At 46.2% G+C, this 17,984-nt stretch overlaps 1 protein-coding gene across 1 annotated transcript in view; it reads right to left on the reverse strand.

Annotated features, from left to right (window-relative positions):
- Positions 1-17,984, reverse strand: part of PIK3C2G (phosphatidylinositol-4-phosphate 3-kinase catalytic subunit type 2 gamma) — a 1,914,223-nt gene that overhangs the window by 267,237 nt on the left and 1,629,002 nt on the right. The window contains exon 25 of the mRNA XM_086920790.1: positions 12,552-12,708. Coding sequence (XP_086776916.1) covers positions 12,552-12,708 — 157 coding nt within the window. The remainder of the gene's footprint in view (positions 1-12,551; positions 12,709-17,984) is intronic.

Raw genomic sequence — 17,984 nt, forward strand, 5'->3', positions numbered from 1 at the left:
TTGCAGGGTAATGATTAAATTCAAGGTTTATTGGAAGATATGACGAGGTTCATAACAGACACGTTGGAATATAAACCTTGCATTAAGAACTGTTGGGTATGTAAATAACGTTCTCTTATTGCTTGACATTGTGGAGCGCTTCAGCGTCAAACTATCAACTGTGTCAAATTTAAGATTCTGGTATTGCATTTAACGGGAATAATTATACTTTGAAGTATGCTAGAAGTCTTGTAATTGTTTAACAAAGCAAAATAAGCATTGGCACAGTCAATAGATCTTGCATAAGAGAGCTATTCATTTTGCCAATGTTTGGTAGCCATGCGGTACAGCAGTGTGGATGATTTGCAGTGTGGCTAAAACTATTTAAACAAAGCAAAAACATGAATGCACTTTTTTCATATGAGCATTAGAGCTGGATGAATGATATTTATTTTTAGGTCGAGCCTAGACAGCGCTTGTATTTTCAGTTGTATGGCCACCGAAGGCCCCAATTTTATATTAAAAACAGAGCTTTGGGCTATACCATTTTCAACTGATAGGCAACATTTCTCTTTATTTGTTCCCATACTTGGCGTGTTCCGCAGTTTGGTGCTTACTTTCCCCTCCATGTTAAAGAACAGTAGATGTCTCAGGCTAATGTGCTGCTTGCTAATAACATATAAGGTCCCAAAGGCGAGACTGATTCATTGCAAATGCTTGTTTATTATTATTTTTAACAATGCTGCTATATAGAATGGATACAAATCATTGCCAGAGTCGGTAATGCCCATTGTGAGAAACTGGGGTGCAAACAAGAGCCACAGTCCCTTACAGAGCGTACTACAAAAAGTCACTAAATTAACCTGTGCTTAAACTTGGGTAGCCTGGCACAAAAGGCAGTCAGGCTTAACTGAGAGGCAATGTGTAAAGTATTTGTGTAGCATTCAAACAGTAATAAAGTGAAAACACAACACAAGGAAAGTCCCACACCGAGTTAGAAAAATAGAGTGCATTTAAATAAATTATTTGACAACAAAATGACAAAATTCCAATCAGCAGAACTAGAGTTATGCATTTTTAAAATGTTTAGTAAAAACTAGTTCCTAAAAGATCAACGCGCCAACAGCGAACAGCTAGTTGCTCAAAACCAAGACTCTTTTTTTAACAATTACCACCCTACCTACTCCTCCCTGTACTCTACCCCTATCCCTAACCAGCTTTCCATGCCATTTACCACCCCTGGCAGATGGGGAATAACCCACCATACCCCCAACCTCCCATGCCCTGAAAGTCCCCACACCAGGTGCCATGTTATAGCACCTTAGTCTGACGTTGACCCTACCCCGCCCCCTAAAAAAAAATACAAAAAGAGAAACGGGTTAAAAGATGCATAGCAGTCTTTCCGATTAGTTCAAACTCTTTACTTTTCCGTAGTGATTTTCTGCAATAGTTCCTGGGCTTCATCGAGATTTGCAAACATATGGACCTTCCCTTGAACCAAAAATCGCCAGTTTGATTGTTCAGCAATGGCCGCCGGAGCCCCCTGTGCTTTCAACAAATAGAGAAGTTCAACAAATTCTTTCCGACGGCGAGCCACTGCTACACTCAGATCTGAGAAAATGCGACAGCTAGGAACTTCCCGAGTGGAGAATTGCTTCTTGTGAATAGCTCTAGTCAATATCTGTTCCTTTACTGTGTAGTCCTCAAAGTTGCATAAGATTGTTCTAGGCAACTTTGAGTTTGGGAAAGGCTGTGCTGGGACTCTATGTTTTTTTTTTTTGGTTCAAGACATTTATTGAGCATTGCCAGGAATACACAGCGTCTCGCCAACAACCCGGAGGCCGGCCGCTATCAGTGCGTACATAAATACAAATCATTTCAGACATGTATGTGTGCTAAAACAATTCTGCCAACAGTTCCATCTAAGTGACAAGTGCAGCGTCTTCACAGCTAAATAAATGAGTCTCGAATTTTTTTAATTTTTTTTTTATAACCATTAACATGTGCAGTGTCTATACGAACTCAGGAATGATGGGGGGGGGGGTCACACGGGCATCCAGGCGGGCATATCTAATCTCGGGAGGCACGGGGCTGGCAGAGTGGCAGAGTCATGAGACCACAAAAGAGGGAAGGGTGAGTCACAGTATCAGAAGCAGCGGGCTGTCAGGCACCCGGGTGATGTCGCGGAAGATGGGGTTCCCCACAGAGGGTCCGGAATTGGGGGGGGCCAGGACAGGGACAGAGAGGGGGGGGGAGAGTGAGGGGGGGGAATGGGGAGGGTGGGGGGGGAAGGGGTGGGAAGGGAGGAAGCAGCAGACACAACCTGCCATATACATCAGCCCAGGAGCTGTATCGCAAGAACAAAATAGCATCATCTAAGGATCTCTACTTCCCAACTTCAATTGCTGTCAACCTCGGGCGGGAATGGGGGGGGGAAAGGAGGAAGCAGCAAACACATCATGCCATATACAGCAGTCCAGGTGCTACATTGCAAGACCAAGAAACAACATCGAAGGATCTCTACTGCCCAACTTCAATTGCTGTCGTCCTCGGGCGGATCAGTTATCAAATAACATTGTAACGGGGCCCATATATCAGTAGGCCTAGAAGCAGGCGGCAATAGTTCGGAATAGGTATGCAATTGCTCCTGGCAGTACACCATGTCACTCATCCAATCCTTAAATTTGTGCGCTCTTCCCCTCCCCCATCTACAGGCCACCCTGCGTTTAGCCAGAAGCATAGCCAGTGCCACATATTTGCGGTGAGCCGCTTGGAGAGGTGCAACATATCCCAGAAGGGCCACCAATGGGGATGGATCCACCGTCATGTGTATCATTTTGGAGAGGGCCTGAAATACTTGAGTCCAGTATCTATTCACTTCAGGACATCCCCACGCAAGGTGAAGGAAATCAGCCCCTGGGGCCCCACACCTGTCACAGGTATCTGTAGGCCTAAGCTGGAATCTGTGTAGGCGCGCTGGAGTGTGGTACAGCCTGTGCAGGAATTTATAGTGGATTATCCTAAAACGGCTGTTAGATGATATGCGCTCAGTTTGCTGTAAGCAAAATTCCCATTGTGTGTCGTGAAAGTCAAGGCTAGATCCTGTTCCCATTTCTGCCTAGCGGGCAGAGCAGTGTATGTCGTGTTAGCCCGTATAGATTTATGGAGTGCAGACACCAGTTTAATAGGATGGTCGTGAAGCAGCATGTTTTGTAAGGGAGGAAGCACCGGGGGCTCGCAGGGGAAATCAGGCGTGATAGCTTGCAGTCCGTGTCTGAGCCTGACATAATAAAACAAGTCCAGAGGTGTTGGGTGGATGCCCTCATACAAATGTTCCCTAGTCCGGAAGACGCCATCTAGGTACAAGTCTCCCCACGTAGTGACACTAATCTTTTTCAATAATTTTTGAAAACCAGCCTCTTGTAGGAGCGGCAGCTGTGGGTGATAGGCCAGCGGCAGTCTCGGTGCGTATAGGAAGTGCAAGTCCAGCTTAGACACAATAGAGTGCCATGCCGTCACCGTGCTCGACACAGTGGAAGGGGTCTTGTCCCTACCTTCAACCTGGGAGTAGAGCCTTCAATAGGGATCGGGTGTGCCAACCAGTGCTCAGCCGCCAGTTGAGGCATATATCTCTGCTGGCGCACCCAAAAGTACGCAAAGTGGGCCTGAGCAGCTCGGTAATAGAGCTCAAAGTCAGGGATGCCAAATCCCCCTTGTGAGAATGGCCAGACAAGGATCTCCCATTTGAGTCTGGGCGTTTTACCACCCCACACTAATCGGAGCAATTCTGAGCGTAGCAGTCGAAAGAAATGGGATCCGGGGTGGTATGGAATGTTCAAGAATAGGTACAAAAGCTGAGGGAGTATGACCATTTTGACCAATGAGGCACGTCCCGCCATGGAAAGAGGGAGCGTGATCCATCTAGATATATTGTCGCTCATCTTGTCCATCACAGTGCCATAGTTCGCACGAATCAGTTCCTCTCTACTCTTTTCCACATGTATACCCAGGTACTTAAAATCCCCTGTGCTCCAGGCAAGTGGGAATTCCAGCGGGAATTGACCTGTCGAGGCAGTAAGGGGGAAGATACATGATTTCTTCCAGTTGATTTGAACCCCCGAAAGAGCACCAAACCGAATGAATTCACGGAGTATGGGATGTAAGTTATCACTTGGGTGGCGAACATAGAGGGTGATGTCATCAGCATACATAGAGACGAGTAACTGTCTCTGAAAGCAGCGCAGTGCCCTGTCCTGATGATGCTGTCGCAATTTAGCCGCCAGGGGTTCAGTGGCTATGGCAAAAAGAAGGGGGGACAGGGGGCACCCCTGTCTTGTCCCCCTGGTGATCGGGAAGGCTGACGACAATTTCCCATTGATGAGTACTCTGGCAGTTGGATGCGTATACAGTAATTTAATCCAAGAAATAAATAGAGGTGGAAACCCATTCGCCCAAGAACTTTAAACACATAGTCCCATTCGAGCGAGTCAAACGCCTTGGTGGCGTCTAAAAAAAATGGCTGCCATTGGGAGATCCTCATGGACGGAGTCGTATACCGAGAAAAAGGTACGGAGATTATGCGATGTCGCCCTTCCAGGGACAAATCCGGACTGGTCTGGAAGGATAAGAGCAGGCAGGAGGAGGCTGATGCGTGTCGCAATCAGTTTCGCGAGAATTTTAACGTCGCAGTTTAACAGGGACAAAGGTCTGTAAGAGTCGCAGCTTGAGGCGGGTTTTCCTGGTTTAAGCAGTGACGTAATGAGGGCAGCTCTCATGGAGGCAGGGAGATGGCCCACCTCTAATGCGTCCTCAAAGACTTCCCGCAATACCGGTGCCATGAAGTCAATAAACGTTTTGTAGAATTCTATAGGTATGCCATCTAAACCGGTGGCCTTACCCGATTTCATGCCCATGATAGCCTCCCTGACCTCATCCAACTCAAAAGGGGCGTTCAAGAAGGCTCTCTGCGCATCAATCAACCAACCTAAGGAGACATCTGCCAGATAGTCATCCAACGTGAGTTCACTATGTCTGCTAGTGGAGTACAGTGTACTATAATGCCGCACAAATTCGTTAAGGATTTGGGCGGTGTCTCTAAGTAACAGCCCCTCTGCCGTCTCAAGTTCTAATATTATCGTCAGCGATCGCATCAGTTTGACCGTCGCTGCTAGAGCCTTACCAGGTCTCTCCCCTTCTCCATATCTCCTGGCCACCCAGTATTTGTTCCTAAACTTCACCTCGCGAGCAGCCTCCTCAGAGAATTCTGACAATTTGTCGCGAATGGTAGCGAGGGTCGTATTGTCAGGGTTTGCCCTAAGGCGGCTTTCAGCACTGCGTAGGTCAGCCTCTATGCTGCGTAATCGAGTTAGTATGCTCTTGAGCACTCCCGAGCCCTTCGATATACATAAGCCGCGGAGTGTGGCCTTAAAGGCATCCCATATGGTCTCAACGTCTTGGACAGAGTCTTTATTGCGTTTAAAGAATTCTAGGCATTCCTCACGGAGTTCTTCCTGGAATACCTCGTCCAATAACATAGCGGGCTGCATGCGCCACGCCGTCACTGGGGGGCCAAGCTCAGAACCAGCCAGCGTGATCAAAACGGGGGAGTGATCGGAGTACGTCCTGGGGAGATGTGACGCATGTATCAGTGCTGTATATAGTTGTGAGGTTAGGAGGAAATAGTCAAGTCTCGCCCATGACCTAGCCTGCGCTGTAAAGTGTGTACCCTCCTCTCTAGTCCCGCAGTGTGACCGCCAGGCGTCAATGAGATTGTTACCAGCAATAGTCGCTCGAAGGACTTCGCGCCCGTTAGTATAGTGGTGTGGGGCGGGGTGTGATCTATCCAGGGGGGGGTGCAGGGTCATGTTGAAATCTCCTCCCCATATGAGGTGTTGTGGTCCCGTCTCAACTATCGCCGCCCACAGAGAGGTAAAGAATTGCGGGTCATCCGTGTTGGGCCCATAACAACAGACAAGTGTTACCGACATGTGTCCTAGCCTACCCCATAGCAAACAATACCTCCCCTGGGGATCCACCTTGGAGCCAGCCAGCCGAAAAGGTGTGGATCTCTTAACTAGAATGGCCGTACCTCGTGCATATGAGGAGTAGTCAGCAAAGATCGAGTGAGAAGCCCACCTACTCCCAAAGGCTTGCGATTTGTGGGGCGCAAAATGCGTTTCCTGTAGGAAAGCAATGTGAACATTATGGCGATCAAGGTAGCTCAATATTTGTCTCCTCTTCCTATGATCCCCCAGCCCTCTCACATTCCAAGTAATCACATTCAGGCATGTGTCATCCATGTAATCGTGTAATACAATAACTGCAGGATCAAAGCATGGAAGGCGGCCAAGCCTTCCTTAGCAACAAACAGAACATCGTACAGTTGGACCAGTCCAACGCCCCCAAGCGGGAACAGAAAGTGAAGCAGAAAAGAATCGCCCCCAACCCCTCTGCCACGGCTCTGCCATAAGTAACGCTCAGTACACCCATCCCGCCCCCGCATCCCCCGGCCAGAATCACGGAGCCCTCCAAAGGGCAAATATGTGAGTTCAGAACACAACATGCACATGTCAAAACTTGAATCCCAACAGAAACCCCAGCAGACCCCTCCCCCCATACCTCCCCCGACAACTCCAGGCATCAGACCTAGTTGGAAAAAGGACAAACAGTTCACAGTATGTAACCATACATAACGAAGCATTCCAGCACTTCTAAAGGAAGGTCTACATCGCCCAGTGCTAGTCCGTTCTGCCTGATAGTCAGTCCACCACCCCCCACCCACTGAAGCCACCCCAACTCGCCAGTATCCCAGTCCCGCCCCCCACCCATAAACCAAAACAGTGCTAGATAGCAACCTACAAACAAGCAACCAAGTCAATGTCATTGGGGAACACCCATTAGGGGTCATCAGAGGTGCACGGTCTACCACCCCCAGCCATCTCACTCCGTGCATGTCCACCCTTGGGGTCACCCGTGGAGCAGAGAGGGATGAAGGGGGGTGGGGCCTGGCATACATTACCACCTGCAGTCCAGCACCCGTCCATGGCACCCCAGGGGCAGCCGCAGCCAACTCCAAGCAGGATGAGTTCCCCCTAGCAGCGAGGGGAGTGAGGACGGATCCACCAATTGCAGGAGGATTAACCGAAGAGAGCCAGCCACCACCTACTCGGGACCAGATGCATTCAAGTCTTCAGCGTCCGCAGGCCACCTGGGTCTTTTGGGCAGGGATTTAAGGTAGTCTTCGACCTGTTGTGGTTGAAAAAGAAGTGCTGCGTACCCTGTTGAGTGACTCGCAACTTGGCCGTGTACAGGAGAGCATAGTCAATGTTCAAATCACGAAGCTTCCTCTTAACAGCAAGAAATTTCCGTCGCTGTTCTTGAACCACCGGGGTAAAGTCAGGGTATATCGAGAAGGGCACGCCATCATATGTCAGATTCTGGTTCGCTCTGGCTGCTCTCAGCGCCGCATCGCGATCTCGGTAGTTTAGCAGGCGTGCAATTATGGGTCGCGGTGGGGCCCCCGGTTGGGGTTGAGGCCCAAGGGAGCGATGTGCGCGTTCCACAATAAAGTGAGCCGAAAGAGCTTCTGCCCCAACTGTTGCTGAAAGCAGTTTCTCGACATACAATTCCATCCTCCCCGTGTTGGTTGATTCCGGAATGCCCGTAACGCGAATGTTATTCCGCCGGCTCCTAGCTTCCAATTCCTCGTTTTTGGCAGCGATTACCCTCAGGACTTTGTCCATCCTGGCAAGGCGAGTGTCATGAGCCGCGGTCGTGTCATCATGTGCCGATATCCTGCGTTCCGCCTCAGATATGCGCTCTTCATGGACATCCATCTTTTGGGTTATGCCGTCCATCCTAGACGTGAGTCTATCTACTTTGTCGACCACCGTCGCAAAGCCCTGTCGCATTTCTTGCAGGATGGTGGCCATATCTGGGGTCAGCAGGGTCGATGTTGAGGCCTCCGTGACCGGGCTTCGGGGTGGCACCACGTCTCCAGTGTGTCGTGTCGCCTTTTTCTGCGCCGCAGTGTCAAACTGCAGTTTGGGTTGGCGACTGTCTGGCTTCCCCATGGCGGCAAGATATATATGAACTTTCTGCGTCTATGCGCTGTTTGCACCGCCGTTGGAGGGAGGCTGGCAGAGGATATAGTGATCCCGCACTATGCAGTGCGATGCAGCAATGTCTTTCTCGCAGCTGATGTGCCAGGTACTGGGGGAAGCTCGGCTATCGTTTGCGGGGTGGCTCCCAGTGATAAGGAATGCAGTGCAGGAGTAGATAGGCCTCGCAGGAGAAGCGCGGGAACTTCAGCCAAAGATGTAGCGCCCAAAGGGTAGGAGCAGGAGCGCCAGGCAATCCGAGCCGACCGCTCGTTGGGACACCGGCAACAGGCAGGCTCCGAGGCTGTGTATAGTGACAGCAAGGCAGGTTACCGGGCGTCTCGGGCCTCCCTCCGGTACTTCTCTGCCAGTCTCCTATGGCGCCAAGATGTCTCGCCTAATTTGGAAATTATGGAGTTTGTCCGTATTGTGAGATCAGTGGGAGCATCCCGCCTCCACAGCCCCCGCGTTCCAAGTAGTGCGTGGTGCCCGTACCTTTCAGCCCCTGCTTGATGTCCGCTCCAGTGTCAGCCTCAGCCGCGCCGCTCCCGAAGTGCACGAGGCCTACCTGCCTCGTGGTGATCCCCGGGCTCACCTAGTTCAAGGGGCCGACAGCGGGCTCCGTCGCCACACGTCCATTTCAGCCGGGGGGGTTCCGCATGCTACAACTCCGGGGTTTTTGGGAGTAGAGCCACCAAAGTTTCACCGAGTGTGAAGGGTGGCCAGCTGCCCCTCCGTGGGGATTTTCATGCGGGTGCGTGCAGTGAGAGAGGATAAATTTTGGATTATGATGCCAGGCTGCTGGAGCCTCACGCAAGTGCGGCCATTCAGCAGTGCGCCCTCTAGCGTCCATTGCTGGGACTCTATGTGCTCGTGTAATAGTAAGGTCACCAGAAAACTCGGGCAGCACATTCTCCTAGATAAAAGACTCGACCCACTGGAGCGTTGTGACTGTTCGCAGGCTTCTGGAACTCCGACCAGCTGCAGGTTTGAACGTCGAGAATGGTTTTCCAACTCTTCTCGTTTGGTTTCTATTTTTTATCTAATGAGGCCTGATGCTGGATCGAGGTCCTCTGATCTTCAAGGAGGGAAATCCTGTTTTCAGCCTCTTGAAGTCTTGCCGGATTTTTGATAAATGTGAGTGTAGTGCTGCAATCTTGTTTGCTTGTGTTACTTTCATCTCCGTTATCTCATCAAGAATAAGATTTAAAATGGCTTTAATATTAAATTAAAAGCTGTTCCCAGCCTCTAATAGATGGCCTCCAAACAGATCTTCCAACTCTAGCAGTGCTTGTTGTCCTATCACCACATTTTTCTCTGCCACAGATGTTGATGGAGGGCTCCCCAGTGGTCTAGAAAGTGGAGGGAGATCCGAGGTGATTAAGGGAGGACTTCGTTGAACGTGCTCGCAGAGATCATGATCTGAGACTTGACTTGTTAAAGGCAGTGAAGGCCCTTTGGATTTCAGAAATAATGGGTATTCCTTAGCCTTCTTTTGAGATACACTGGAGGGATTTTCCTGAATGCTTTGCTGGTTCACCAATTGATCTTGATTCATTGCTTTTGGGCTATCAACCAGGCTTACTCCTAAAATTGCTGAATCCCATGGTGCGCTGCCTCGTTCTTCAGCCCCCAGATTCAGAGTTGTTTCTCTTTGGCTGAGATTTTCAGCCCTCTCCTGATTGGGGAAACCTTGACTCCCCGCATCGTGTTCCAAGACATCATCTTCAGAGATCACAGGGCTAGAAGTTAGGGCTGACCCACAACGAGCATTCTGCAATCACTCAGCTCTTGCGTTTCGGGAAGCAATCTACATCTGGGTTGTTCGAGTTTTAGACTCAAGCGCCACATTTGAATCAACATGAGCCATTACATTGGCGATCTTTAAATGTTTCCCCATCCTGGCAGTCAATCCTAAAAGCTGCAATGCTCTGGAATAAGGCTTATATGTATATTTGTTTATTTATTATCTCATATGTTCTTTTTATTTTCCCTACACTTTAGCAGGATAAAGCCCAACACAACATAGCTCAAAACATTTCCAGATTTTTTTTCTCTTTTTAACACGATCCGAGGAGTTCCCAAAGAGTTTTCATTCCGTCCAGATGCAGGAGTAAGAAAAGCAAATTTGAAAGAGAGGGCTTTAACCTCCAATATCAGATCACAAAAAAAGACTGGGCTGCCGTGATTTTATTAAGTTTTTCCAGTTACTTGTTAACGCTGTGACTTATTTTCAGCCTTCACTCTGCATTTCGCCCTCCACGATGCCACCAGGGTCACACGCAGGTCTTCTTTTCACAGCAGGGCAGTCCTGCCCTTCACCACTAGCAAGCTGCCTCCCGTACGCGGCTCCAGCCGGAGGGGGCTGGTGAATGCAGCGTATGTGCCGGGGAAAAAGAAACAGTGCCATCACAGCCGCGGTCCCAAAAGTGCCCAGCCAGCCCGCGAGAGCCGACAGTAAAGTAAAGCCTCTCCCTGGCAGCTGGAACAGTGGAGTACACACAAAGCAATCCCGACAGCGATCCCAGCAGGGTAGTGTCTCCAGCAGCGAGCCTCTCACAGGTCAGCGGTCTCCATCACCGTAGGGCGTGGCAGGAAACAAGCATCCTGGGACCGGTGTCAGATTTGTTCACCCTGAGTTGGCAGGCTATGCCCAGACAAGGGTCCCTTGCTCACTCTGCCACTGGATTCAAGATAGCCTGGCTGATGAGGGTTATGAACTCAAAACCGGTACCCAGGATACTGGTTTCCGGTCAGGGAAGAAATGGCTTGGCTGTTCGGGCTGGACTGTTCCCATGAGTCACAGGGTCAGACTGATTTGCATATGGCCATGCCTGAACTGGGGTGGTGGAGTGACCTAAAGAATGGTGAACCGCTCCATCCATCATCCTCTTTGGTATCGCTTTGTTCGCCCTGAGTTGGCAGGGTATGTCCAGAAGTGGGTCCCTTGCTCACTCTGCCACTGGATTCAAGATAGCCTGGCTTATGAAGATTATGAACCCGAAACCGGTCCCAGGATGCTTGTTTTTGGTCCAGGGAAGACATGGCTTGGCAGTTCGGACTGGACTGTTCCCATGAGGCACAGGGTCAGACTGATTTGCATATGGCCATGTCTGAACTGGTTCGGTGGAGTGAGCTATAGAATGGTGATGGATTAAACCCAGATAAGTTGACTAGGGGTGAGTGTTTGATTTGCTCAAACGCTCCGTCCATCATCCTCTTTGGTTTAACTATCTAAAAGTGTCATTTTCAAAATTGTAATAAAAAACCTGATTTTCCATTAAATGAGGTATTTCTTTACAATTCCAAAGACACCAAATATGAAATCATTACCTGCTCCTTACTAGAAACTACAGCTTATTAAATGTAATAAGAAATCCCTATAGAATGACAAGGACATTGCATCCCAGTATTGAAAAACACATACAGGAGTTTTTCCACTACCAGGACATGTAAAACAGAAAATTACATGTCCAGCCTTTCAATTACAAGAACCCTGCCCTATAAACTACCTAGGGCAACCTTAGAGGTAACTTATATGTACTGAAAAGGGAATTAAAGACTTGGCAAGGGGGTTTATTGCCAAGTCAACATGCCAATTAAAAACTGAATTCAGGCTGCAGTGGTAGGCCTGGGACTTGTTTTAAGGTTTTAACCTAAGTGGGCAGCACAATAAGTACTACAGGCCCTAGGCATATGGTATACCACTCTACATTAAATTAAATAAGCCAATTGGGTATAAGCCAATTTAACAATTTATTAGGGGGCAAGCACAAGCACCCTAGCTCTGGTTAGCAGTGGTAAAGTGCAAAGAGTCCTAAGGCCAACAAAATACATTCAGCAAAATGGTGGAGAGGCCAAAACATTTGAGGGACGACCACCCCAAGGCTGACACGTCTAACACCCATGCTGTACAACATGTACAAAAGGCAATGGCTGATCTATTAGCTATTAGCTTTGACAACCCTTGTTATATCTTGGCACAACTTTCCTTTGAGGCTGAGCAAATCAATGTATCTCCCGATGTGTAAAAATGTAAACAAATTATATTTGGCAAAAAATATTATCACTTAAAGAAGAAAGCAATTGCTCCCATGTGGATGTCTTAGTGAATATGCATTTGGAAGCAGATAAGATCTGTTGTCAGAATAAAAACAGATAATATATTTTGTCACAACAAACATCCATTCCAAAGGAGAAAAGTGCTTTTTTGAATTGTGTGTGGCATAGTAAAACATAGCGACAAATGGCAAGAGGTGCAACAAGGATGCCAGGGTGCAGGAAAATTTAAAGTAGTGCATCAAATACGGGGCAGTCAACAGAAGAGCAGCAATCAAGTCAAACACAATGCCTACATTTTATTAGGGGAGGCATAAAAGTTCAACTGTCTCAGTTTGCAGGTGACTTTGTGGAGCTGTGCTTTACATTCAAATCCAAAACACAGAAGGACGATAATTAAAGAAAATATCTCACCAGTTCAAGAAGATTCAATAACAAGTGGCTACATTTTCGTACGATGTTATAAGCTCGGCAGCAAAGCTCAACAAAATCTTGGAAGCGGTGTTTGTTTTTTCCTCCTTGAGTAATAAAGAACTCCATCTCTGAGGTAAAGATGAAAGGTGCTCGGTCCCTTTGAAAACAGAGGTTGAAAGTTTGGAAAAAGCATTTATCACAAAAGATAACACACACTATTTGAGTTTTTTATAAAAACTTGCAGATCTTGATATGTGATTTCTAGGTCTGTTGGACCTCAGGTCATCAGTTGTACAGCAAAAAAGTACAATAATAAGTAGAAAGACACAATGGTCTTTGAGTCAGTCCTTGGCTTTCTTGCATTGTTTTAAAGTTAGTCTATGGTTGGGTGGGCTATCCATCACAGTCATTGTGTTTCATTGATGGGTAAATTGATACCTGTGTTTTTGATGTTTTTACTCTGTTCACATGGCCAATATTTTTATTATGGCTTTATTCTTTAAGTAGTACTTTTATTTTGGATGCCTTAGACTGTCAAAGACATAGGGCCAGATTTATATCTTGGCGGTAAGCATAGTCCATTGCTACAGTGACAGAGTATACTTAAGCCAAAGATAATGGTCCATGCACCTGATATAAATGCGGGTGGACCATTGGTTTTTTCAAGGGAGAGACTAGTCTGTCTCTGCCTTGATTATACTCCTTCGATGGCCCTGTGGAGTAAAAATAGTCAGAGGCAGACCTGAAATTCCGCCCACCTGATTTAGATGGGCAGAATTAGAGATCAGATGCACTGCCCATTACTGACAGGAAAACCATGGTGATAAGTGGCAGTGAAAATGCTAAATGCTAAATGCTCCACTCGCCATAGGAGAGGATTCCCATGGTGAAGGGAGAATGCCTTTTTTTATTTAAAAGAAAAATATAAAATCTGTTTCATAATATTTTTGGAGGAAAAAGAAAACTGTGTGGTTCAGGTCTCTGTGATGTTGATGGAGCCCTGCACCAAACAGTGAAATGCATTGACAGGAACCGCAATGATGGTAGCTCCTGACAATGTTTTCAAAATGACTGGCCATGGCAGTTGTGTATAAATCTGGGTTTGGTCCCTCGACCAGGGCAACAGAGTGATTTGCTCTGTTACCTGGAGGAACAATCTGCCAGTAAAAAAATTACTCTCCTAACTCTCAGGATAGTTTGTTGTTTTATTTACAGTGTTTTTGCTTAAAGAAAAGAGGTGTGCACAAAACCTTCTTAAAGATGCAAATAAAATGCTAGTCCTTGGTCAAAGTGTCTACTGCACAATATTTTATAATGTATGCTTTTTAAGCTCAAAGCTTACAACACAAATCTCATTCTTTTCATAACACTATTCGTTGATGACAGAGCTTAACTGTGATAATGCTGTCTGTTCAGTAAGGGTGCCTACTCCCAGCTTCCATATACTTGTAGCCCAGTGTGTTTGCACATTCTGGGATTTTCTTTCCAATACAGCTGGGGAAAAACGCACATAGTTGCCAAATTATTATGAAACATTTTCCATAACAAAGTTATACCTTTTGGCATTACTAACTCTTGTTTATCTATGGGCTCAATTTTGACCATCTGATTACAACAGTTTTGCAGGAATTTTTCAGAAGACTATTTCTTTTTGGGATATTTTGAAAGTAGACATTTGTAGTTGTCCTTGAATGCTATGCTCCGTACATCATCATGCCATCACTAATCCTTGACAATAGGGATCAGGCATCCTCCTACCACTCAAATCATCTTTTGCAATTAGATACTCCCTAGTCATTGTGACATTTCTGAAGTTCGTGCAGAGATCTGTAATGTAATAAGAGCATAGGCTTTTGGATAACTTCTCAGAAATCTGGGAACACTTTGCATAGGGAGGACAGCAGTGAGAAACGAAAATAATGATGTCAGTCAACTTTTCTCAACTATTGCAGTTAATTTTCGGTACTGAGAATAGAAACACGACTGATGGTCAAAGAGTGAAGCTAGAGCTTGAAATGCAAGCTACGTTGAAGGTAACATTTGGGACACTGCTTAGTTTCATTAAAAAACATACAATTGAATTTAACAGTTGGATAGAACAGGACACATTAACTTTAGAGAGACATTAATAATTCAGACATTTTACATGTGGCAGGACACATGGCAGATAGAAAGGGCTGCTCTTTGGGGGAGGAACAACTTTTAAGAGATTTCTGAGGCATCTTTTCTTACAGAGAAAGAACGAGATTGTTTGGAATCCGTACATAAAAAAGATATTAGGGAGAAAGTTGGAACGCTTATTTCATTTTAACAATGCAGAATATTTAAAGGGGGCAGGCCAAAGATGTATCAAAACACATCAAAAGGCGTGACAACTTTAAAAAACAAGCATTTGCAATGCAGGAGGACTTGCATTCACGCAAGACCTATTGCATTGGAAACGGGAGTGGGGGTGGGCGAGAAGGCATGAATGGGAGTGCGGGATTGGGGGGCTGTGGGGTTCGAGAAGTCACAGACTGCGGGAGGGGGGGCACGGGAATAAAATAGTTTTGGAAGTAAAGAGGCCAGTAGCCATGGAAGGGTACAAATGACGAAATGGCCATCATGAGGAGGGACTAACAAGCCAAAAACCAATCAGAAGGCAGCTTTTAGGACCGAAGACAATGAAAAAGATGGGCGGAAAGTGGGAGGAGCTTCCACAAAGTTTCCATGCTATACTGAATACTGCATGTCTCGCAAAGCGAGCAGCGCATGCGCTGCGACGCTAGGCGCGACCTAATGAATGCTTATTAGAACATTGGAATGTGGGAGCTCCATTGCAGACAATGGAGTGCGCCGAGCTTCTACGGGCCGGTATAGGCCCGCAGAGCAACATTCTAATGTTCTTCAAAGGCTTCTCGAAGCTTGAGGGGATTTATATCCCCTCGAACTTCGAGAACTCTTTGTTTAATTTGTTAGAACATTCTGCCCTCTAGTGGCAGAATGTTCTAATTGCCTTATAGCCCTTCGTAGCAGGGCTATACCGGCTATTAAAGTCCTGCTGTATCGTTAAAGTGCCTCGTCTTCGGCTCGGGCCTTTAACGATTCAGCGGGCCTTTAATAGCCAGTATAGCCCGCTACGGCGGGCTATAAAGCTATAGTAATCTTCACTGCTATTAGTCCTATTCATTCTTGCCTTGACTTTACTCTTGGGGTGAGCCCTGCTTAAGGAAGGAAACAGTCAACTCCGATGAAATGCAATGACCACCCACCCTGCTGAACGCCATATGAAGACTAGCATTCTTTGAGCCTCATTTACAAGTCCATTGCACAGCCGGTATGTCACTTTTTTTTAACTCTCCAGCGGCGCAACAGATTTGCCTATATTTAAAAGGGACACCTAAAAGTCACTATGCATGACTTTTCATGCCCTGTAAATATGGACCCCTTTCACACATTAGTCTGCGTGATAGGGGAGTTCCATGGGTGTTGCTGTGGGTGCTCCCATGCAACATCCATGGAACCTGACACATCCCTGGATTTACAAAGGTTTGTAAAACTGGGAATGTGCAAGAATCTAATGCCTCCCCAAGGGAGTCGCAGAAGTGGCGCAACAAGGAGAAATACCTTTATATGATCAATTAATGTTTTTGTCCAGGAAGGTGTCCCTTGCTTAAAAAGTCTTTTGCAGGGCTAATTCTTCGGAAAATGATTCAACCTCTGTCCAGATCAAGTTGTCAAAAATTATCCTTCACCATTTCCAATTTCTCTTCAATATGTAATTTCATAAAATTTTACTTACAATATGTTGTCTAATTGGGTTGTATATTACAGTGTGTATGTGCTAGGTCTTCTGCTTGTGAGACATTGACAGTGCTAAGCACTCCCAAAATGGCAGACGCCTCTATTAGAGCTGCATATTCTCATCTCTCATGGATTTGGGTGAGTAAACAAGACTGAAAAATTGCAAATGTGTAACTTACATGAACTGGTTACAAGTATGATATGTAAACAGATTTAAAGAGCACTGATTTACATATCTTAGCAGAGTAGAAAGTTGTTCTGTTGGCATGAAATTATTTAAATTAGATATATATATATATTAGATAAATTTCATATATCTATTTAAAATAGATATATGGATAACACATGCAAAACATTCCTCCTGATCAAGGGCTTGACAATGCTAGAAAAACATTGAGCCGAAAACACATTCTTTATAGAACCATATACATTTCAGATCTACTTTAAAAGTAAATGTTATATTCGAGAATGGATGAATGAATTGAACAGCTCATGGCTTAATCAATAATTCACTTATTTGCAAAAAAGATTGATCATATGCTTTAATCATACATCACTGTTGGTTTGCATACTGATCACCCAGGAACAGTTACAGAAGCTGTGACTGGAGCTGCACTATATATAAGATTATTTCGGTAACACACATGGTCCTCTCACACATACAACATATGAAGATGCACTGCCTGACCTGGAAGCTGATCTCTGACTCATAAACCAACTACTCTAGTACTTTAAATTAACCCTGGGCAGGAACCTCCGCTCCGCTGGCGGAGCTTGCGGATTTTTGCATACTCCGCGTTTCGCGGAGAACGCAAAGTTCATGCAAAACTACCGACTCCGCAGTGGAGCGGAGTTCAGTCCCGGACCCTCTCGCCTCCACCCCACCTCAATAAATACTTTTTACATTAAAATGAAAATTAAGGTAAATAAAACATACATACCTTTATTGCGGCATCTCCGGGCTGCCCTCCTCCTCCTCGCCGTGGTCCTGCAGAATACCATACATCAGATGTAGTTCATGGTAGGACAGCGCATGTGAGCGCAGTCCTACACGACGAAGATGATGTTTTGAATCATCTTTGTTTTTTACATTGCCTTCAAGGTATTGTACTGGGGTCTGCCCGACTCCGTAACTGGCCCCTGCATTTATCGAGGTTAGAGTGACTTTGTGGAGTCATCGACCTCGACAAAATAACCCGGTTGGAGCTATTTTTGATTGCCCAGAGCTGTACTTGATTTAATCTTTAAAAAGTGATATCTTGATTTGTGCATGTTGTATTTTTTCGTTTTGTTCTGGTTTGATTCAGATAAATATTGGCTATTGTTCTAAACTGATGTGAAGTCCTTTTGTAATGTTTACATTGTGTTAGTTTGTGTGTGCTAAAGTGTGTGTGTGTGTGTGCATGTCTGTCTGTCTCGCTTTACACACATACTTTACAAATTGTCTCTCAGTTAAACCTGACTGCCCATTGCCAAGCTATCAAGGGGGTGAGCGGGGTTATCTTAAGTGTGTAACTTACTTACCCTGACTAGAGTGGTGGGTTCTGCCTGGCTTAGGTGCATACCTTAGTCAACCAGAAACCCCATTCCTAACAGTCCCAATGTCTGCATTATTTCTTTTAAGGCACAGCCCATGACCCATAAACTATT

Source organism: Lissotriton vulgaris, chromosome 1_1 (genome assembly GCF_964263255.1).
Source record: "Lissotriton vulgaris chromosome 1_1, aLisVul1.2, whole genome shotgun sequence".
NCBI lineage: Eukaryota > Metazoa > Chordata > Amphibia > Caudata > Salamandridae > Lissotriton > Lissotriton vulgaris.